A 24,112-nucleotide genomic window follows, 5' to 3' on the forward strand; every position below is an offset into this window, starting at 1 on the left:
CAGACTTTCCAAATAAACTGTACGGATTGTATGAATGCATAGGGCTAATGTGAATTTGGCCTCCTGATGAACTTTTTTGAGACTAATGATTCCTAGGTAACAGATTGTGATCATGAAACACTGCAATGATAATTATTTAATTATTAAAAAAAAAAAACGTATGTTTGTTGGTGGGTGTGAAATTGTGTTATATAGGTCTCATAATAGCCTATTATATTGATGTTTGTTCCAGATGGTTTTGCAATGCACCAGCTGAATCCATGCTAGGTGTACGCAAATTGACACACAGCAGCATTTTACACTTAAAACGTTTGGTTTTAGTGCAGTTAGTCAAATGCTAACAATGCACCTGTCCCACTGTGTTTTAGGAAGTATGTGTGAATGCAAGTGTCATCCAGAAAATCATAAATTCATATAAATGTGAGCTCATAAATCAACAGCAAATAATTATTGAAAGTGGACAAAAAACAAAATCTTTATTCATCACAGTTGCAATTAATCTTCCTACATAGGTTCTCACTTGTAATTGGTGTGCGTATTCTATAATCAACCAATCGTACCCTTCAGAAGCGTACACGCACTCTCCAAGAGTAGTTGGTAAGTACTTTGTTCTTCTTCCGTACAATACATGTGTATGTGCCTTCATTGATTGCATTAGCAACTATGCTGATATGGTCATTCTCAAGAGTGATGTAACCTGGGTGAGAGAACTCCAGCAGCTCCCCATCCTTATACCAGCTGTAGAGACCAAATAATAAAATCACAACATATTAAATGTGTGCATAGTCAAATATCTTTTTCCCTCCTGAAACATTACATTTATCAGAAATATAGTCTAGAATCAGCTGATGCAAATTTCTTCTGTGACTGGGAATGGCTGATTTTAAATGGAATATCTACACCGGCATAGAAAGGTGAAGGTCTAATTCTTTGCCACTGTGTAATTAACATTAACAGTACAGCTGTTAATTAAATAAACATTTAATTGCAATACATCACAGGAGAGTTCATAGTTATAAGGATGGTATTTACTAGATGATTTATCCAAATCCAGAATTCTAACATCAATCACCAATAACTATTAAAAAATACTGTTTGGGAAAGGATATGTGTAGGATCTAGGTAGGCTAGCCTTTGAATGAATGTGCTTAATACTTAATACTTTTGCAAGGCACTGTAAACACACACACATATACCATTACTCTTTCCAGTGTTTAAAACGAGTTATACTTACAACACTTTGCCCATTTTTGCTTTAATTTTCTTTCCACAACGGAAGGTCAGGGTCTTTCCCTCAGCAACAAACTTCTGTTTTGTTCTAGCAGGGAGTGGGGTGGGGGCAGGTGTGGGGATTGGAAACTCTAAAGAGAGATGTTATGTATCAAATCACATAAAGTAGTACATTACAATTTCTCCACAATACTACCATTCAGTGTATTCTGTTGTTAATCACCCAATGGACATAAATGATCCATAAAATGTTTAAATTAAGCTATGTCTGAGATGACTTATAATATAATCCACTGCAAATGGTTTCAATTTAAGTTAGCGTTTTCATTATAGGCTATGTGTACGAGTACTGAAATGAAAGAGACTATTAACGAGGAGACATGGCACTTAAAGAATCATCCATAGCCCAGGGTTCGTACACCTATTCCAACATCAAATTCAAGCACTTTTCAAGCACTTTCAAGGTCAATTTTCAAGCTTTTCCAGCACTTTACAGCGGTGGCAAATGACATACTATACGAATATACTAACTCAAAGTTATTTTTACTTTTTTATCATTTAGAGATGGTTTTAACAGACAAAATTGTGTTTCTTAATAGCAGGAAAAGAAATTAAAGGAAAACTTCAAAAATGTGTCACCTGTCTGGAAGTAGACTTTGCTTGCTATCTAACGCTTGCTATCTAACTGGCTGAGTCAATATACCAAAAAAAAAAAAAACATTAAATAAATAAATAAAATAAGAAAATAATCACTCAACAAATAACTATTCTTTGCTGAATATGTGAACTCAAACTAATGTTAAGGCTCACTCTTTCATGACAGTCAAGACTGATTATGTTTCTTTCTTGCCTACAACGGCATGCAGACAGGCCTACATCTGTTATCATGAGCTACCAACCAGTAGGCTAGCAATGCAGAGATGTGACGTTGGGTGATGTGAAGATGACTGACTTGTCATATAATTGGATAAATTTAACTTCTTGCCAAATGGCAGGATATGCACATATGCATGGTGCTTTAATGTCCTTTCCACTTGTAGAGCCTATAAGCATTAAACCACAAAACTAAGCTTAAGTTTGAGACATGACCAAGGCCGTAGCCAGGATTCAAATACCGAGGTCAGGGGTGTTGATAGAAATGTTGCCCCCCGCGAAATACTATGGGGGTCCGGGGGCATGCCCCCAAGGAAGAAAAATGTGAAAAATAACCCATTAAATGATGACTTATGGTGAATATTGCGGATACTTATAGATACATTGACATAAATATAATTTATACATTATAGCATAAATCACACTTATAAATACAGCCTATTAAGCATATGGTACATTTATAAAAGAGCAAAGTAACCTATATATGCCTATGAAAGACTTAACCATAGGGCTGTAATGTAAAGGCTATCATGATCATTTATAACATGTTTTGTCTATAACTTAAACCAACACACTTTTCCACAATATTCTGGAAATATTCTATTCTCCTTTTCTCCAATTGGTTTTGAGGATATTTATACTGATCTCTGCTCCATCTTTAATTAGGAATGCTCTGCTTCTCCTCATCAGAGTAGTGAATGTTGCATTTATAAATTGCAGTGTCATAGGCTGCGGAGCTTGTACCTTCTGAAACAGTTAGTGTCACATATTGACTCACACTCACTTGTGAGGGCCCTTTGCCTATTATTTCCCTCCCTTCTCCTAGCTCTTTCTCCTCATTTCCACCTTTCTGCCTGATTTCCCTTCTCCTGTCCCCTGTGTAAATAACTGACCAATAATCAATATCATGCTTAGATAATATCCATATAAATATCTACTATTATCTATCTATATGCTATTGGTCCATACTCTGATATCTAATTTTCAGTGCAGGTTAGCTAGCTGCAACTCCACTGAATTTCAGCATAACATTTTGAGTAGGCCTTGAAGTCAGCCTTTGTTCAGGTCTGACGATTATTTATTTTGGACAATGGATTTGTGGGTATTGAAGTTTATTTGAGCTGCGTGAGACACTGTGTTGCGTTCGTTAGTTAGGACATAGCTCCGCGATGGCAGAGTCAACTCTACTTTCGTTTTGACATGTCAGAGGTATCTACAACTACGTGTTGCGTGCGTGACGGTACGTTGATGCAAGGATAATTGTCTTGTCGGCTATTTTTAGTTAATAAAATAAACGAAATTTGAAGAAAGGTGACCTCTATGGTAGATAGGCCTACGGCCATAGACATGACTGGTGCGGTTTTGCATTCACATACCATAAAGTTTCGTCTCCCTCTTCAACCTAACTTTCTCCTTGTTTTCCAATGATTGGAGATAAGTAGCCTATTCAATAATATGTTAGCTTTAATGGCGACCTAGCTAGCAATGCATCTGTATGACCCTAAATGATTTCTGTTCAACAGTCCGAACTAGCTATTTTCTAACCAACGCTCATTAAAACTGCAACCTCACTTCATGTTGATGGTCATCTCCGACTGTGTGCAGGGGGCGTTGTCACGCATGAAAACAGACTGGCAGATCCATAGACTGGGCAGATCAGTCACACACGCAGAGGCGCAAGCGAGGACCATGGCGGAGAAGTTTTAATTTTAAACTCTCCGACTTTCTGCACCTATAGGCTAAACTAGCTATTCCGTCAGATAGCTATCTGTGGCAAAAGAAATACACTTACAATTTTAAGCATTTTCAAGCACTTTATCCGAAATGCAAGCACTTTTCAAACCTTAAAAACGTAACATTAAAATTCAAGCATTTTCAAGGATTTCAAGCACCCGTACGAACCCTGATTATTATTATTATTATTATTATTATTATTATTAAAAGGTTGGCAGTATGTGGACGTCTAAAAAGCCTTCCCCTGACGTTACTGTCACGTATGTCCTTTGAACGTCCTGCAATAATGTTGCGGTGACAACTAGAAGATGTTCCGTCAAAGTCTCCGCAATGTCCCAGGGACGTGCTTTAGACGTCCCTAATAATGTTCCCAGGACGTAACGGGAACCCTACACATTCACAAGGAGGGGACCTCGACGGTAGGCTTGGGTATCGAATATCGAGTAGGCCTATTGGTTGGAACCGGGACTATCTTTGCGATTTTCCCGGAATTGTTCAAAAGTTTAAATTTCGATTCCTAGTTTCGATTACCAGTCCGCCGACCGGAAGAAGAAACGGCTGAACACCAATGAAGAAGCGCAAAGTTTATAGAATTAAAATTCATGGAGAAGGTCAGACTATTTCAAGCAGGGTTCCCGCGGATCCTTAAAAAGTCTTAAATACAACTGAATTTTCGAGAGAGGTATTAAATGTGCGTATGGGACCGCCAGCGAGTGCAAGAGAGCGAGTGATGTCTCCATCCAGTTTCGTGTATTTAAAACGCAATTGTATAAGTGACTAGGCTATTAGGCTATGGGAGGAAGTGTAGTGGTTGCAGAGTGAAGATGTTTTTCATGGGTGTGGTTAAAGGTGTGAAAACAGTAATAATACAGTATGTACAAAATAATATGCCTGACGTTTTCGTGGTGTAGCTGAGGCCTGAGAGATAGACAGGTAGCCTACGTGGAATGAGGAAGCCTACGGTAGAATGAGCGGGAGAAAGAGTTGCATACGTTCAAATTTAGGCTGGACATTATGTGCAGAGCTTCGCAATCAGGAGGAAATACTGTATATGTTAAGTTGATCTGTTTGCATCTTTCCAGCGTGTGTTGCTGGCCTAGCCTAGGGAAGAAAATATCTGTCTAAGTTATAATAGCCAACCTGTAATATCTGCCAGCAGCTTGCTTGCCAGCGTTTCCCAGTAGGCTAGGCCTACTTCGCAAAAGTTGTGAAATATAACGCATATTTTTTGAATGTCGGCGACTGCTACATAAAAAAAAAACGTGCGTTCATAATATGTGCGTGCTTGAGATGAAACCAGCAGTTTTCAGCAGGATCATGCGAGGAGGACCTGTCTCTTAATGTCAATGGTTTCTGTAAAACCCAAGAGTCATCCTAAATTATAGTACAACAGGGCTTCATTACTTACCATAGCAAAAATCACAACTCGAAGGGCAATGTTTCTGCATGAGCTTTCTCTTACTTTCACAGTAACCCTTGCGAGCCCACGCAGAGCAAATAAACAGCCTATCCAAACACCCTGCAGACAAGAGAAGAGAGAGACAAAGGGAAAATGTTTGGTAGAAAGAAGAGGATGATATAACATCATCATAGAGATTAGTTACTTGAGATTCCCAGAGGCTGTTTTAATATCTTCCACCATGTCATAATAGCAAATGGTTTGCAGAGCCTGTGAAGTGTCAATATGCTGTAAAATACCATTCAATTAGTGTACATTTTCATAATTGTGTTTGACATTCATAATTTAAATAATGATGCTGTTTATCCACCACAAAATAGTGGGGATTAACTATTCAACAAACTATTCAAGTTCAGTTTCAGTTTAGCTAAACAAAGCTATTTGTAACACTGTAATACATGTAGGTTTGATAAAAGTAAAAAATGCCTATTTAAACCTATTTATTAATTTTCTATATTTTCCCCTTTGTTACTGTAGCCTACTTGTTTTAACGAGATCTTCAATGTGTCTGAGATGATGTCTGTAGTTTATGTCCATCTGTCTTGTATGTCTGGTGAGCCAAAGACAAATGTCCACCATGGTGTAGGTTACATAAAAAATTTATTTTATTCTATTCTAATTGATCCATGATGCGTAACGTTAGAAATGCAGGGATGGAGAATGTTTTTCAGATATAATAAGGATTCCGCTGAAAAACGGTAGCGCTCTTACAAAAACTCGTTTGAAAAAGACAGGATCTTTTTTGTGTCGTTGTCTTATCACCTTCTCACGGTGAATAGCACAGATGATTTGTGCTTCTTTGTCAATCGGACCTTCCTCAAAAGGAAACGCCATATTGTGACAAATGTCAAAACAGCGGCCTGGTTGAACGTCAACTTAAATAACCGAACATAACCTGAACAAAACCTACCCCCTACCAGGTTAAGTTCAGAGCCTATGTTACCATAGTGACTTAGACAGCCTGATCATTTTGGAACTAAAATCCCCGGTTTACTGCTTATTTTGGGTTAACATACCCAGTTAAGCCAGTAAACCTTCTTTCTGGAATACCCCCCTGAACCCTTGCAGACATCTCCATCTCTGACTCAGTCATGAGGCAAAAACACAAAAATCCATGAAGGGCAGACTGAATCTGGAGAGCTGAGTTTCTGGGTCAGCAATTCTGTTTTTGTATTGTTAAATTACCCTTGAAATTTAAAAACAACATATTCTCTTCCACAACCGATGTAGAGCACATACAGTAAATAAAGAGCATTTTATTGTGTACCCATTGGATTTTGTCGCAATGGTTTTTAAGAAACATGCTCTTTTAGTCATTAGAACTTAATTGAAATGTTATCAATGCATTTAATGTTGTTAGGTTATTTTGTTTTATGTCTGTGCTCTTCTCATTTTTAGGCTAAAAATAATGAAGATACATAAATTATCAACTCTAAAAATCCATTCCAAAAAACATTAGGAGAGCAGGTACATGAATGAGATTGCCTTGGTATTTAAGTAATGTTTTCCAAGAACATCTAGGAAACTTAAAGTGATGGTTCGGAGTAATTTCACCCTAGGGTCCTTTGCACCATGACCCTGAGCCAAACACCCTCCCAGAACCTGGTTGAGTAGCGCTGTCAGAAACGAATGAGTTTCTGCAGTCGTAATGGTACCAACTTTTATCTCGTAAATTACCCCACTAATAATGCCCTGAATGGTACGAAACTTCTACAGTAGTACAACTATGTTCTTTACTCATAAAACGAGGCATTGAAAAGTTTGTAAATACACCAGGAGTTTATTTAAAGCGATGATTCAGAGTAATTTCATCCTAGGGTCCTTTGCACAATGACCCCGAGCCAAACACCCTCCCAGAACCTGTTTTCCCTTGGTCGAACCCTGGTCAAGTAGCGCTGTCAGAAACGAATGAGTTTCTGCAATCGTAATGGTACCAACTTTTATCTCGTAAATTACCACACTAATAATGCCCTGAATGGTACGAAACTTCTGCAGTAGTACAACTATGACCTTTAGTCCAATAACGAGGCATTAGAAAGTTTGTAAGTTTATTTAAATAAGATTTGCCTGATTATCTGCTACTATACCGATGCGTCGACGTTTCTTCCGTGGTTTGGGAAAAGCCCGTAAAAGTCCTGGCAGGAAGCGATTACATCAACGTTTTTTGGTATATCCAGTTAATATTTTTTTTCCTAAGTGTTTACAACTTAGTGTTAACTAATAATTGTTGCAAACTGGTACTACGAACAAAATATTAGTGCATTCCTGGATCTACATCCTTATGCATGCTTCCTGCCAGGACTTTTACGGGCTTTTCCCAAATCACGGAAGTAACGTTGACGCAGCGGTATAGTAGCAGATAATCAGGCAAGTCTTATATATATAAGAGAGTTGGCATTACATTATCCTTATGCTTGTAGTCAAAAGTATTTGTTATATCACAAACATAAAAAATAGATTAAGGTGAGACACGGCAGGTGAAAACATTGTTTTTTCATGCACTGGTCAATTTCGAGATTTTGGGCTAGTTTGCTACCTTAGCGTGTATTCTGTCACACTACTACAACAAAAAAGTCCGATTTACACATTTAAGTGTTTATTTCATTACATTGAAAGTGTTAACTCGTGCCTGTATATTTCTCCAAAAAGTGAGCATTCTAACCTTGCATGTACTACCGCGACCGTGATCCAAAACATATGATGTGTAGTAACGTTGGAAAGCTCTGTTTTTCCCGTATCATGCTATGTGATCCATATATGGACACTTCCTTTGTATCAGCAACCAATCGTGAAAGTTCAAAGGCGAGTCTAGGCAGAGAACAGAATCTCATTGGCTTGTTTCACGGCTGTTTTCTCAAAATGAGTTTCCTCTCCCACTCTGAGCATGAAATCTCCACTTCAGAAGCACTTACATACACCATACAACTTTCTAGTCTTATGCTTAACTATATTTAGACGATTTTTACAGAGGGGTTTGTTGATATATTATTCCAAGCCTGGTTTATATGACATTTTATGCCTAAAAACATGGCAAAAAAAATCATTTTTTAAAGGCTATTGACAGCATACTCTGATTTACAGGATAACAAAAGTAGATAACCATAAATCCCTCTGTAATTTCCCCCCCATCTAATATGTGAACACAATGAAAACATCATTTTGAACCTGGCTGTATCCAATGCTGAGATTTCGTGTTTTAAAATGTATGCAAATTAGCGCATATTTAATTAGAAAATGCCTAATTTGCATATGTAAAAATGACATAAAACATTTTTTTTCACATATTAATATAAGTAATCAACTGGGGAAGTTTCATAGTGATATCTGCTCGTTAATTTTTTTTTACCCTATTCACCTGTAGTGTCTCACCTTAACAAAAATGTGTCCAGTATTAAATAAGTGTTGCTTTTTTTCATAAGAGTGCACTTACATAGGGGTCATTCCGTGTGAAATCACCCAATTTCAGCGCAATTTGGCAGGTGACCCTTTACGAAAAAAATCAGAAAAAAATCACAGGTGTTTGTAGACCAAATCCATGCATAGATCTTAAATAGTATATCTGTATAACTAATCGTTGCAAAACTACAGCCCTTTGAAACTTCAAGTCATTTTAAGCATTGTGGTGAACAATCCTTTTTGTTCAACTTCCAGCATTATTGGCTCTTTTGGTATTTCACACACATTAGTGAAACTATGTGAATAGAAGTACATTTTCCTGTTGAATTAAAAAATCCAATCGGATCAGACGTATCTTGTATACTTTCCCCTCTGCAAAGCTCTGAAAATGGCTATAAATTCATAATGTGAAAAGACATCATCACCTTTGAGGGCTTCTCATTCAAAAAGTATGTGACACAAATTCAGCAGATTTTTTTCCTACATATATATGTATTTTAAGGTCCTGTCCATGCATTAACTTTGGTTGTTATCATTTTCATATTATCAGAGCATTTTTTTAAAATTGGGCTTGATTTTCAAAAAGCCTGTTTTCATCTTCTCATTTCACCACATGGACAGTTAACAGGATTTTTTTTAATTTTACCATATATCATTCTGTATGTGAGGATCATCTGCCCAAAATTTGGGCTTGTTGCTGAGTTTCTTCATTGAGATAAGATTTTTTTTAAATATTGTCTATAAATCCACTGAATTTGTACTGGATCTGCAGTACCACTTTGCACCACATGTGGTGCTCTTTTAATACAATGGAAGTCAATGGAAGAGTAAGAGAGTCACTTGTTTGCTGCACATATCCAATCTAAACACACAGTTTATGGTTCATAGTTGAATTGGTCCAAATAATTATTGCAACATGAACAACATACTACTCATACATAAATCTTATTTAGAGAAAATAAACTGATCAAGTAAATTATACACACATAAGACTGACTGGTCATCATACATGCAGCAAGAGGATTTAGCATAATTACCATCTTTGTAATGAGTTTTCTACACCAGCTTCAACCTATCAGTGCCTATGTGAACACTTTAATAATTTCTAGCCAGCTGGTTAGGCAAAGTCTATATTCATCGTCATATGCTTGGGATACAAGGATACAAGGAAGTTTATTGTCACATGCATATAGTTACTGGAAGTAAGAAATGCAGTGAAATTATGTCTGGTGTCAGCCTATTTGTGCATTTATGGGGGGGGGGGGGGCAGTAGAAGAGGGGTTTAGTAGATTAAGTGGCAAGGGCTGCATAAAAAAGGTGGGGGAGGATTGGGATTGGGTGGGGGGCACCAACAAGGAGCACCCAAGAGCAACAGGGGCAAGGAAAAACTCCCTTACCAAGGAAGAAACCTTGGGCAGATCCACGGCTCAAGGGGCTAACACAACTGCCAGGGGTCTTGGTGTGTGTGTTGGGGGGATGACAGGGGAGATGGGATAGTGTGCTGTGTATGTGGGGAGAGGGCAGTGTGCAGTGTGTGTTGGAGAAGCTTCCTCATGAGACAATGTGCTGTGTATGTAGGGGGGGGGGCAGTGTGCAGCAAGTATGTAGAGGAGGCTTACTGTAGCAAGCAGTGTGCTGTATGTATGTGAAGTGATGACAGTGATGATGTAAGTGTGTTGGGGATGGGGTGGGGGGCAGAAAGGCTAGGCAATCAAGGACATGGGTAGATGGAGGAGAAATCAAAAATAATAAATAAAAAGTTCTATGGAGATGTGCAAAAGTTGGAGAAAGTCAGATATGTGTGTGTGTGTGTGTGTATGAGGATGCAGTCCTCTGTGATACATAGACAAAGAGCATCAAGATGGAGATCAGTGCTTAAACAAACAATCAAACAATGGGTTTCTAAAATTCAGTTCATCAAGGTATTTCACTTGATGAAGATGACCATGTGTGTTTCCATCACAAGTATTCATAACAAGGTTTGAGGACTCGTGGATCCAAGAGGCATTTGTAAAAAGATGATAAATCTTTAGTATTGATTTTTCTGCATCTGACAATGCACTGATTTTTAGAAACCCCTTTTTACTTGAACCATATGAACCAAACAGCAGCAAACAAGTGACTCTCTTACTCTTCTATTGACTTCCATTGTATTAAAAGAGCACCACATGTGGTGCAAAGTGATACTGCAGATAAAGTACAAATTCAGTGGATTTATAGACAATATTTGTAAAAAATCTTATCTCAATGAAGAAACTCAGCAACAAACCCAAATTTTGGGCAGATGATCCTCACATACAGAATGATATATGGTAAAATAAAAAAAAAATCCTGTTAACTGTCCACGTGGTGAAATGAGAAGATGAATACGGGCTTTTTGAAATCAAGCCCAATTTAATAAAAATGCTCTGACAATATGATAATGTTAACAACCAAAGTTAATGCATGGACATGACCTTATAATCCATACATGAGTAGGGGAAAAAATCTGATGAATTTGTGTCACATACTTTTTGAATGACAAGCCCTCAAAGGTGGTGATGTTTTTTCACATAATGAATTTATAGCCATTTTCAGAGCTTTGTAGAGAGGAAATTACACAAGATACACCTGATTTGATTGGATTGTTTAATTCAACAGGAAAATGTACTTCTATTCACATAGTTTCACTAATGTGTGTGAAATACCAAAAGAGCCAATAATGTTGAAAGTTGAACAAAAAGGATTGTTCACCACGATGCTTAAAATGACTTGAAACTTCAAAGGGCTGTAGTTTTGGAACCATTAGTGATACAGATATACTATTTAAGATTTATGCATAGGTTTGGTCTACAAACACCTGTGATTTTTTTCAGATCTTTTGGGAGAGGGTGACCTGCCAGCCACTGGGTGATTTGACACGGAATGACCCATAGATAATGAGCAAAGTGAAGCATCAGCCATAGTATTGTGACATGTTCTGGTGGTGTTATGTATTGTGAACAGCTTGGTAACATTGATAACATTATGTACAAAACTCATTATTTTGTATTACAGAAGACTACATAATTTCTTCTGAACAAATACACAAACCATAGAGTCGGTGGAGGCCCCAAACCTCATCCTGTGTAATATGTTTCCTGCCTGTCAGTGTAGCATTCAGATGCATCAGGGCCTTAGGATTCTGGGAATGCATGAGACCAAGAGCATGTCCTATTTCATGAGCTGCCACATGGACCAGGTCTGTTAGCCAAACTCCTATGAAATAACACATGACATGGGGCTGGTGAAATATACCGTCTGTGAGTCGGTGATTCTCCATATGTCTGATTTGATAACTAAAAACTGTTAATTGCCGTTGAAAGTTAAATGCATCATCAAGTGCTAGAGACTTAAGGATATACTGACCTTTTCTCCAGCTGAATCGCATGTTACCCAAGATCCAATACTCATCATCATCAAAATGGATTTCCCCCGTTGGGGGAAAGAAAGCATGTGCCAGCTCTCCAGTAATTCCATCAAAGCAGTGGTGGAGGTATGACTGCAAGCAGTCTGTGTGGTTAACTGGGTAGAAGCCTTTGAAAGACAAAGCATATGGCATACAATCACATTCTTTTATTTCAAAGTTGTCCCGCTCATTTCTGACATCTCTAGTCAGGAAGAAAGAGAGAATTACACATTTGAGGAGAGCAGGCACTGGGAAACTTGTTTTATCCCATCCAAATGTCTGGAGCATTTCAGGAATTGAGGTGGAATGTTTTGTAGATTTCTTGCAGAATAAAGACCAAATGGACATGTTGACAGAAATAATACCACAACATACTGACAAAACATGAATCAGGAACTACATGTGACCTGTGGAGCCCTAATATGATCCATAATTCTGTTGTATAAATTGAGTTGCCTGGTAAATGCTGACTTGATTTTTTTTCTGTTAAAAAAGTTACACTAAAGATTTTCTTCTTAATTTGGCTTAATTGACACATAATACAAACCAGTGGTGCACGGGTTGATCTAAATTGAGCGATGACCTGCGGTTACGAGTCATAAAAAATATTTGTAATGATATTCGGGTCATTTGCAGGCGGGTCAATTACTTAATACTTAAAACATCACGAGAAGGCTAACATCAACATTTAAAGCCGGCCTTACATTGTACGTTTTTGGTGTGATTTCCAATTTTCAGTGATGGTTACATTCATGCACTTCTTGCGATGGTTATATTCATGCACTTATATTCATGCACTTCTTGCGAATGGCCTATTGTTACGCAGTTGATATAGGCTATACTGTAGTGCCGTGAAGAGTCTCCAAATTATGTTAGGACAACTTAAAATGACACACGGGAATTCTTTCTTGCTCCTCGCAGCCTGATGCTACACACAGTGCGTGTGGCCGTACACCTGCACAGACCGCGCCAGGCACCAGATTTAAAACAGTCAGGGGGCGACTGAAATGCGAAGAGGGGACGTTGCCAAAAACCCAATTCCTTAGGCATACATCGTACATTTGTAACAAGGATTTATGTATCACATAAACACACGCACAGCAGTACGCACAAGAACCAACAAAACCCAATGCTATTTGAACCTCTATAATAACTTTCCAACACCACAAAAGTAAAGGTCAATTTGCTATATCAATGGTAAAATAGCTTAAGTAAGCAATATTGCTTGCAGGGCAGGGCTAAAGTTGCTCGGGCACAGTTGGTCATGCCAGCATGTCCAGCTGGTGGCCTAACCAGCAAGAGCTGGAAGAAAACCAGCAAAGACCAGCTAAAACCAGCTACCAGCATAAGCTGATTTTCTAGCTGTTTTTTTCAGCAGGGATAACTAAGGCCCCTCACACCCCCTTGTGACGCCGGGTCTGCATCTGCAGGCACCGCTGTCGTGATTAAAAGAGAATTCCGGGGAGTCTTCACATAGATCTCCGTTTCTCAAGGTCACCGAGTACGGTCAGTAAAAAGAAAAAACAATTGGTTTTACCTGGCACATGTTGCTACAGCCAGACAGCTGCAGCGCCAAACTCTGGGGGCATGTCCATGAGCTCCCATTTACAAGCCCACAGACAGTACTCGGTGACCTCAAGAAGTGGAGATCTATGTAAAAACTCGCCGGATTTCTGTTCCTATTTATGTTAGGATGTTGAGGCAGCCGTGGCCCAGGCACGGCGCTACGGGTGGGCCTGGATGGGCCTAGGCCCACCCACTTTTCAACAGGCCCACCCAAAACTTTTCTTAAAAAAAAAAAAAACTTTTAATATAGTCGTTGTTTAGGTACCTTAAACGTGCACAAACGGTCTCGTTGTATCGCTGCAACCAGGAGATGAAGGATAGCTGAGATCCATAACACCTAGCACATCTCTATGGCTTTATAATGGCTTCTGAAATGTTTTTTTTTTGCAATGCAGCTTGTTGATATTGTGATCGTTGATCCGATTTGCATTAAAGGGCCTAATGGGTGTGATTGATCTTTATGAGCTCTCTTGGAGCATGTTTTACATGACAGATGACGTTGTCAATGAACAAGTTCTGTGCCCGAGGGGTAGGCCTAGTAGCCAGCTGATTTTGCCAGGGCTTCAGCCCCGAATGTATTTTGTACAGTTGACTAACAAATATGAAACCATTATTCCGATCGCGCATTGAAACTTTGAGGTGAGATGGACGTATTTAACATACAAGCGGACACGGGTGAACTCACTCTTCTTCATGCAGCAGATTTAACATGAACGTTACCTTCCATAACACATAATTTGGAACGTAGGCTACGTGCGTGCGCGAGGTTGGGCATGTCATTGTTTGCATTTAATATTTGGTATAGGCCTACGTTACAAGGAAATCATGAAGTCATCAATAACAAGGTGGTGGTGGAGTTATCCTGTTCTCGTCATTTAGACTAGCCTACAAGTTCAGGTTTGTTATCAGCCTCTAGCCTACAGTCTCGAGCTGGCCAAACAGTGGTGGCCTGCTTTGCCTAGTTCGAATTAGTGAGTCTTCAATGTTCCCTTCTCCCTAAGCTAAGCATAACAAACCATATAATGCATATTGCTATTTAAAAGCCACTCTGCTAGGTGGCTATATAGTTCGTTTCTAGCAAACAGAAAATGTCAAGATAGCTAAATGTCATTACATCCTCTAATTGTCAAAATGTTATTGTCCATAATATTTAATAAATGTGGTGCAAATGAGGCTTGAGTCAGTGGATTCATTTATGAAAAGTGAGCAGCAAGTCAGGCAAAATGGGAATTATGAAAACCGTTTAGACTCTATGGGCTAAGCCCCGAATGTTTTCAACTGCCCTGCATATTGATTGAAACTATCGGGCAGTGTGATTGATCTGTATTGTTGAAAACCTAAAACAAATGAAATATTCGACTTCATGTTATACAAGCAGAACTAAACTATGTTTGGGGGAAATATTAGATTCCCACTTTTACAGCCTATAGGCCTTAGGTCTATTCGAGAGATGCGCTAAAGCACAGCCAGCAGGTATGGTGCGTAATGGAGATTCCAAAGCGCTCGTATTTGGTCAAAACCAAGGACAGTGATCGAGGATAGGTACGTCCGTCCTTTTTACAATGCAACAAACTATTTAAAGAGCATCAAGCTATTCAAATCTCTATTATGTAAGCACAAATAATATAACAGTATATTAGTCAGTCATTTTTATTAGGTTAAACAGTGATTTAAAAATAAAGTTTTTTTTAAGGCCCACCCACAATTGGTCTGGCCCATCCAAAACTGGAATCCTGGCGCCGTGCCTGCCGTGGCCTACTGGTTAGCGCTTCGGACTTGTAACTGGAGGGTTGCCGGTTCGAACCCAGACCCGAAGGAACGGCTGAAGTGCCCTTGAGCAAGGCACCTAACCCCTCACTGCTCCCCGAGCGCCACTGTTGTAGCAGGCAGCTTACTGCGCCGGGATTAGTGTGTGCTTCACCTCACTGTGTGTTCACTGTGAGCTGAGTGTGTTTCACCAATTCACGGATTGGGATAGATGCAGTCAAAAGAGTAAATATATTTATACTTATACATATACTGGATTTACATAGCTCAATAAGGATACACTGCATGTTAGGCTAACCAGAAACGCATATTTTGTAAATAAGCGGGTCGGATTGCGGGTCTGGTATAATTTTTTCTTGACTGATTTAAATTTCGGTTGAGCACAGGCCGCTTATGACCGGACCCGCACACCAATGATACAGACTGAGTTATGAGGCAGAAAACTGTCACTGGTGGCATTCATTTATATTATGGGTAAATGGGTTGTCACAGAATTCAGATGTACAGAGTTCATACACCTATTCCAAGATCAAATTCAAGCACTTTCAAGGTCAATTTTCAAGCTTTTCCAGCACTTTACAGCGGTGGCAAATTATATATTTTACCAGTGTTTCTCAAACTTTTTCAGATGAAGGACCACTTAATCAATAAAAAAGAAATGCACGGACCACCTAGCTAAAAAAAAAAAAGATTACACCTACACATACAACAGTATAATAGCCTACACAATAGTGGTCCCCGGCCTGGACCACACTTTGAGAAACACTGTATTATACGAATACACTAACTCAAAATTATTTTTGGATGGAGATTAAGAGATGTTTTAATGAAATGAGTCAATACCCCCCCCCCCACCCATTATATAAGAATGTAATCATTCAACAAATAACTATTCTTTGCTGAATATGTGAACTCAAACTAATGTTAAGGCTTGCTCTTTCATGACAGTCAAGACTGATTATGTCTCTTTCTTGCCTACAATGGCATGCAGACAGGCTTACATCTGTTATCATGAGCTACCAACCAGTAGGCTAGCAATGCGGAGATGTGACGTTTGGGTGACGTGAAGGTGACTAAGTTGTCATATAATTGGATAAATTTAACTTCTTGCCAAACGGCACGATATGCACATATGCATGGTGTTTTAATGTCCTTTCCACTTGTAGGGCCTATAATTAAATGGTTAGCATTTAACCACAAAACTGAGCTGAAGTTTAAGACATGACCAAGGCTGTAGCCAGGATTCAAATATTGAGGTCAGGAATGTTAATAGAAATGTAACCCCCCGCGAAATGCTAGAGGGGTCCGGGGGCATGCCCCCAAGGAAGAAATAACCCCTTAAATTATGACTTATGGTGAATATTGTGGAAACTAATTGATAAATTGACATAAATATATATTCATACCTTATACCATAATACAGCCTATTAGGCATATGGTACATTTATAGAAGAGCGAAGTAGCCTATATAGGCCTATAAAAGACTTAACCATTGAGGGCTGTAATATAAAGGCTATCATGATCATTTTGCCATCTGATGTAGAAACATTTGTTTTGTTTATAACTTAAACCAAAACGCTTTTCCAAAATATTCTACTTTTTTAGATGCACCTGTATATCTCAAGAGCCTTTTCTCCAATTGGTTTTGAGGATATTTATACTGGTCCCTGCTCCATCTGTTATAAAGAATGCTCTGCTTCTCCTCATCAGAGTAGAGAATGTTTTAAAAATTGCAGGGTCATAGGCTGCAGAGCTTGTACATTTTGACACAGTGAGTGTCACATCTTGACTCTCACTCACTTGTGAGCCCTTCGCCTATTATTTCCCTCTCTTCTCCTAACTCTTTCTCCTCATTTCCACCTTTCTGCCTGATTTCCCTTATCCTGTCTCCTGTCTAAATAACTGACCAATAATCAATATCATGCTTAGATCATATCCATATAACAATATCTACTATTATCTACTATATATACTATTGGTCCAGACTCTGATATCTATATAACATTAATATAGCTTAATTTTCAGTGCAGCTAGCTGCAACTCCACTGAATTTCAGCGCTACATTTTGAGTAGGCCTTGAAGTCAGCCTTTGTTCAGATCAGATGATTATTCATTTTGGACAATGGATTTTGTGGGTATTCAAGTTTAAATGAGCTACGCGAGACACTGCGTTGTGTTCGTTAGTTAGGACATAGGGTCAACTTTACTTTTGTTTTGACATGTCAGAGGTATCTACAACTACATGTCGCGTGACGATGCGTTGATGCTCGTTGGCTATTAGTTCATAAATTAAACGACATTTTAAGAAAGAAAGTTGACCTCTATGGTAGATACGGCCATAGACATGACTGGTTTAGTTTTGCATTCAAGCATTTTCAAGGATTTCAAGCACCTGTACGAACCCTGGATGTATCTTGAGCACAGTAAAAATGTATATGAAATTTATGTTGCCGTAGTGCCTTTACTGTGCTTCTTGCATGCATTTTCTTTTTGTGTGTGTTTTCAAAACCATGTTTCATGTTTTCTCTCACCAATCTTTATATCAGCCTCTTCATCAGATGGTAGCTCTCTGAAACTGAAGGGTGAAACATCACTCCACATACTGAAGGCCTTGGCTATGCCCCGCCGTGTGTCACTGGCATTCATCAAATTCCTTGGGAATGATATCAATCTGCATAAAATATTTATCCAATTAAATTCATAAAGGGCAAAATGTGTGAGTATGTTTATGATGAGTATGATTGCTGCATTTTGAAGTATATTTGATGAAGAATGCTTTGCAGGTCACAAAAATGAATTCCATACTTCCTCTCCTCATGCTCAACTTTGCTTACTTATAGGTGAGCTTGAACTTGTCCCATTTCAGCTTCTCAGGTGTCAGAGTGTACCTCTTGATCCTATTCAGATGCAGGACATGTGCGCGAGCATCTTTGCGAATCCCAATAATTAAAACACCAGATCTATGAACTTCTTCCTTGGACAAAAATGGAAGGTCATTACTAAACATCATACTTTTATTCATTTTACTTTCAAATATTTGAACATTGTGAGAAAAGTTGACAAGTTTAGTACAGAAGTGCAGAAGACCATGAGTGGGTGATGAGTGTAAGGATTAAAATGAATGGAAGCTAGGCCTCACTGTTCCTGAAAATAATCATGCAACAATGATTATTTTAGCGCCACCTATAGGCATGAAAAGGAAAAGTGCTAGGGACATAAACATCAGTGTGCAGTTTGGTTTGATAATTGGGGACATAATGTAGACACTTTACGCTATCCTAACAGTACCTCTCACTGCCTGGCTAGGACGTCGTGCTGTTAAGCCCAAATACAAATGTATCATTTTGAGGGCCAAAGCTAAAATATATTTTTTTAACTAGCTAAAACGAGTGGGATGTATGATCTCTACCAGTGGATTAAAAGAGATTAGATTAGATTCAACTTTATTGTCATCGGGAAGAGTACAAGTACAGAGACAACGAAATGCAGTTTGTGTCTAACCAGAAGTGCAAAAAAGTGCAATGTGATGTACAAAGTATAGACAGGACATGTGGACAAAACATAGAACATATTAACCTCCGTTGCTCAGTCAAATACTTTCCTGTTACGCCCTTGCTCTCCCCAATCCCAGACTTTCAAATAGAATGTTTTTTTGTAATGGATGCAAAACAGCCTAGGCTATTGCTGAATGTCTATGGAGGGACGAATGAAGCTGTCCTCCCGACCAGACAACCCCATGTATTCTAAGTAAATGCACACATATCGTTTATAGCCTACTATATTTCATGCAGGTGAGACATGGAAAAGCAGTTTTAGAAAAATGAGTTTTGCCATGTTAACCTATGGAGACGGCCTGTGGGTCATGAAGGGCAGTTATTTGGATGTGCGGTGGCCTTACCCACGTAAAAACAGAGTGAAATAACATTTTGTACTATAAAAACATTATATCATTGGAAACATGTATTATTGTAGCTATATAAATGGCATAGTGCATGGTATTTCCATAACCGCGAGATACGGGCTTCACGATGATGGCAATGAGTTGTTAACGGACAAGACGCAATCTATCTGAATCTATCTGCAATCTAGCAATCTTATCAGAAATAACACAGGTCTATTTGAAGTAGGCCTATTATTCATGTCACATAATTTGTGTGTTAGTGTAGGCTACATAACTTAAACTGTAGGCTATGTTTAAACTGTATTTCGAGTTTAATGTCGACATACGTCGAGATTAAAGTAGATATGATATTTCAACTTTATTCTCGAAATGTCGAGTTTAATGTCGACAATATTTTTTTTCTTCATGTGTGGCCCTAATACTCCGTCGTACATTAATTATATGCTTAAGTGTAATAGATTAAAAATCAATATGAAGTATTCAAATTACTAAATATTCTTACCTACTGGTAATTACGCACATCATAAAATACTATACATGAATTACAAAATATATGAAATAGAAACATGACATTTAGCCATAATCTTCTGTGTGTGTGTGTGGAAGGTGGAGCAGAATTTAGGATGTTCTCTAGATGTTCTCAATTCAATTTCTATCTAGCCTATTCCATGTTTCCATTATCTTCCTTCAAAACAAATGTTGAAAGAGTGCACAAACTGGAAATACTAGAACACTTTCTAATGGTGTGTTAAATTATCAGGAGAGAGACTACAGCCTTTGAATTTCCAAAAGGTAAATGCGGATATAGTTTACAAAGCAGAGTGATTATTTTATTATTGCAGTGTCTTACTGTGAACAGCAATAAATAACCTTTAAAGATCAAAACCTCTAAAGAATGTGTTTGTGTGATTTTATACATTAGTACTGTTGTGAAAAATATTCACGCAAAATAATCGTAATAATCGTGAAATCGTGATTATTCTTCAGACAATTATCGTACCAGCAAAATCTCTAATCGTGACATCCCTACGGCTAGCAAGCTATCCCCCCAGCTGATGTTAGAAAACACAGAGCTACACACAATAATCCTAAATAAAACGTTCTCCCCTACACAGAAACAAATCTGATGTACCCTACAAAATGAATGTAAAACAAATTATGTGAATGACTTACATTTATAATGAAACTCTAGTAAGGTCACTGAAGGCAACTGAAAAGTGATGGCAAGCAAGCTCACTAATGGAGACAGTGATTGGCCAGAGTGTCAATCATATTCAACTGCAGGAAGTGTTAAATTCTGCACAATCGGTCACTGCTTCACGGGTGGGACTTATCTGCCATAAGGATCCATTGAAACGGAAAAAATCTACGAGCTGCCTGGGGTTTCACTTAATTTACATTGAAGTCAATGGGAAAAGATATCTATGGTAGTGAAGCAAAACTAAAAGTTGCTGAAGCAGTCTGATTCACTGTAATTCTCTGTTCCACCGCGGGTGGCGATGGCGCTGTTGTCACTCACAGAATTGATTTCAGGAAAACAGCTTGCGTTTCAAAGGACTAAAATACAGATTATTGTAAGATTTATTTTGTGTTTTGTTTTTTACTTTTTTTGGTGAAGCACTCCTTCACCTGTAGTCTAGAAGCCTCGCTACATGGCGATTAACCACATTAAAGAGACTTTTCTGCTTCGCTGCTTGGACCCCTAACTCTCAGGCAGCCATGAAGGAACAGTGTGATGTGGGCTCTCTAGGTGTTTGTTAAAAGATAAGCTATCTAAGGAGCCTGTATGGACATGGGCAAAACAGTTTCTGGTGTCCCCTTATAAGGCAGGGGCACACCAGAAATGTTCTTATGCGTAGGCCTACCCAAAAATATCTGGCCTGCAGCAGAAACTTTAAAGATGTTTTTTTCTCTCTCTTTCTCTCCCTATAGGGACTCCATTAACTGACGTCTGTTATTGGTTCTTTCCTTAGTTGTGCGCACTTGGACGTACTGACATAGGCTACATGAGAGTAGACGACAAAAGTATTATGAACCTATCTATCCATGGCTTGTTAAGTGACTTAGGCTTTTTGCTGGCTGCATATCTTTGGTAGGCTAAGTAACAGGTATAAGAATTGGGTGATCACGGAGGCCTTTATTTTTTTTCCCCCACAGCAAAGTGTCTAGACTTAATAAAAGGGTAGGTTACAACCTCGGCTATACAACCATTCAAAAAGTTTTTACTGGACCAAGCCTACACAAACGACCTGTGGTAGGCTATCTAGCTTATGCCACGTGACACCCGCTAGAAGTAGCCTAAGTTTTCCTAATTCTAATAATTAGGTCTAACGATAATGGTGGGTAGAATAACTGAGTCGAGTAGTCGTCAGCTCTTGTTTCAAAATCGAAGATGTTTCTAAATGATTTATTGAGCCAAACCCCGGCGCTGTAACCTCGTATTCCCTGTTGTAGGATGTGACTTGGCCTAGCCGTGTGAGGAATTAATAAGTCCTTTTTACGGTTAGCAGTAAATAACGACTGCTCAGAGGCTGCCGAAGCTATTCGCACTACTTCTTATCCCTCAGTTCTAGCCTAACATAATTCAATCCATAGGAAAAGGGGGGTGAGGGGAAGGGGGCAGCAGACTTGTATAATAAGCTGGTGCCGCACTGCCCACTCGGACCAATAAACTAGACGAGACTGATTTAAGACGAAAACGTTACACAATGACCTACCTCAAAGTTCCATATAGGAACTGCAGCTGCTTCTTGAGGCCCAACCAAGAGGAATCCAGTCATCACCACTAAGATGAGAAGTTCGACACGATAGCCCTTCGGAAAACTTCTTGACTGGCACACCATCACTGCAATGTCACCGTCCGGCAATGTCTCCAAAGCAAATGATGAGCAGATAACTCCGACATTGACTTCCTATGTTTTACTGACCATATAAAGTCGAACTTTTCACTAATGGGCAGAACAAAACTGAAGAGCCTCCGTAGGGAGGAGTTGTATGTGCATAGTGGCTATCGCTCTGGCCGCGGACATTCACGGCGAGACAGCGGCGGTCTTTGCAAACTCATCAAACTTGAAACGACTTCCAAGCAACCCCAAAAAGGTTTCACATTACTTCAGAAGGAGGCCATGTCGGCAGATATTGGACAAGCTATAGCCTAGCCTACTGAACAAGCAATGAACCAAGAACACTGTAGATTTAGGGTTTTATGAGGTAGCCTAAGAGATTAGTCTAAAATCAGATGTTACGCAGAATTCGTTTTTTCAAATGTAGGATGCCTCCCATGAGTCTATTCACCACTAGAGCGCAGTAGCCTACGTATGGCCTACGTAAACTTTCCCCCTAAATTGATTTTTTATTGTGACCTGTTACTCGACACAATTCAGTTTATGGTGCAACCCTTACAAAAAGAAATAACTGCACTGCTTCAAACTGCACTTGAATAGCCTATTATCAAAACAGTTTTGGAGGAATTATAAGTCCTAAACCAAACATATGAACACAGAATAGATTATGTGTGCCTCTATGTTTTCATGGTCAAAGATTGCAATGATATAGGCTATCATGTTAAATGAAAATTCACATTTCATGTAATCTTCTATTTACAACAAATTCATAATTGACAATATAAAATAATACTTGATGTCTCCAACTGGTGTAATATCATATGACCTGGACAAAATTACACCTTCACCTTTGACCCCATGACCTTCAGCACCTGTTATCACCTGGAGAGAAGAAATACTCTTTTTCTGATTGGCTGGTGGGGTGGCTATTAATTCTGAATAACAGGACACCTATGACGAGATATAAGCAACTCCTCTACAGGATAAAAGTTGTTTTGTTCAGTCATTTGAGCAATATTTGGGTAAGTGTTGCTTTTTTCAGCCTGTGTTTTTTATGGTAACCCATTCTCAGTCAATAGTGAAAGTAGCTGCATTTAACTGTCTTGTCGCTGATACCTTGGTGAAGTTAGTTTCACTTTGCCAATAAGTTCAAATAATAGACGAGTGCAAATGCGTGAAGGCTATGCTAGGTTTTAGTAAAGCATGGTTTAGTGGAATGACTATTCCATACGGTCTCACAAGCAGCCTCCTTCAAATGCGCTGTAGAATGTCAAAATACCGATGCATTTATTTGACATCGCGCTTTGCGCCGTTAAAGGGAATGACAGATGTCATTCTCATTGGTTTAAATGATGTTACGCCCCAAACACACCCATATAGACCTCTCCGGAATAAGTCCCGCCTCCGAAACAGCCGTGTCCACCCAACTTCCGGGCGTCGAATGTCTATGGGAAATAACATGGCGTTTCGAAATATCATACCTGTCAAACATCTGTAGGTGGCGAAGTAGAAAAAAATGGTGGGCCGATTGGCCTACACACTTCTGCCATCTAGTTTCCACTGGATTTTTTGATTGTCGGTGCCGTTAACCCTTTAACTGACTGCTCAACCGTTTGGTAGAGCACACTTTAAGACACCATATCTTACCAAAAAATCAAAATGTTTTAAATTTTAACATATGGAGCCATATCTACCCCTTCAGCGATTTCGGCCATATTTTGTGGAGTCAATCTACCAAGTTTTTAAAAGTAAGACTTTTTTTTCTTCATTATTATGTAAAAATGAAGTGGAATAACACATGTATTAACTTACATTAAGAAAAAAAAAATATTTTCATGGTTAAATAATTGTTTGAAAACATGCTCTACCAAACGGTTGATGTGCCTGTCAATGGTAAAAGTCAGGTTCGTATAGAA

The 24,112-nt window shown here is 38.8% G+C and overlaps 1 protein-coding gene across 2 annotated transcripts; it reads right to left on the minus strand.

Moving 5' to 3' along the window:
* Positions 1 to 447: 447 nt before the first annotated feature.
* mmp23ba (matrix metallopeptidase 23ba) lies at positions 448 to 22,603 on the minus strand. 2 transcript variants are annotated; one of them, XM_076277529.1, is made up of 8 exons: positions 22,071 to 22,603; positions 18,287 to 18,426; positions 17,984 to 18,027; positions 12,080 to 12,247; positions 11,765 to 11,929; positions 5,246 to 5,356; positions 1,235 to 1,361; positions 448 to 738 (listed from the first exon to the last, which is right to left on the minus strand). In XM_076277529.1, exons 1-8 carry the CDS (start codon positions 22,194 to 22,196, stop codon positions 564 to 566), a joined length of 1,056 nt encoding a protein of 351 aa, XP_076133644.1. In that variant the 5' UTR covers positions 22,197 to 22,603; the 3' UTR covers positions 448 to 563. The 2 variants fall into 2 exon arrangements, with proteins under 2 accessions (XP_076133644.1, XP_076133643.1); XM_076277528.1 differs by having other exon boundaries at positions 17,984 to 18,123.
* Positions 22,604 to 24,112: the final 1,509 nt, after the last annotated feature.

The sequence above is a fragment of the Alosa pseudoharengus genome, unplaced genomic scaffold (assembly GCF_046254945.1).
Source record: "Alosa pseudoharengus isolate Yale_2024_CS ecotype anadromous, Long Island Sound unplaced genomic scaffold, YU_APseudo_1.1 YU_APseudo_1.1_scf_9, whole genome shotgun sequence".
Classification (NCBI taxonomy): Eukaryota; Metazoa; Chordata; class Actinopteri; order Clupeiformes; family Clupeidae; genus Alosa; species Alosa pseudoharengus.

Bases quoted from the DNA above. Each gene is read 5' to 3' on its own strand.
- mmp23ba (XM_076277528.1), bottom strand. From the start codon at position 22,196: ATGGTGTGCCAGTCAAGAAGTTTTCCGAAGGGCTATCGTGTCGAACTT. The intron at 18,427-22,070 runs GTAGGTCATTGT...TTTTTGTCCAAG, and splicing joins TTCCTATATGGAACTTTGAG to GAAGAAGTTCATAGATCTGG. The intron at 12,248-17,983 runs GTGAGAGAAAAC...TGTCTTTCAAAG, and splicing joins AGAGGCTGATATAAAGATTG to GCTTCTACCCAGTTAACCAC.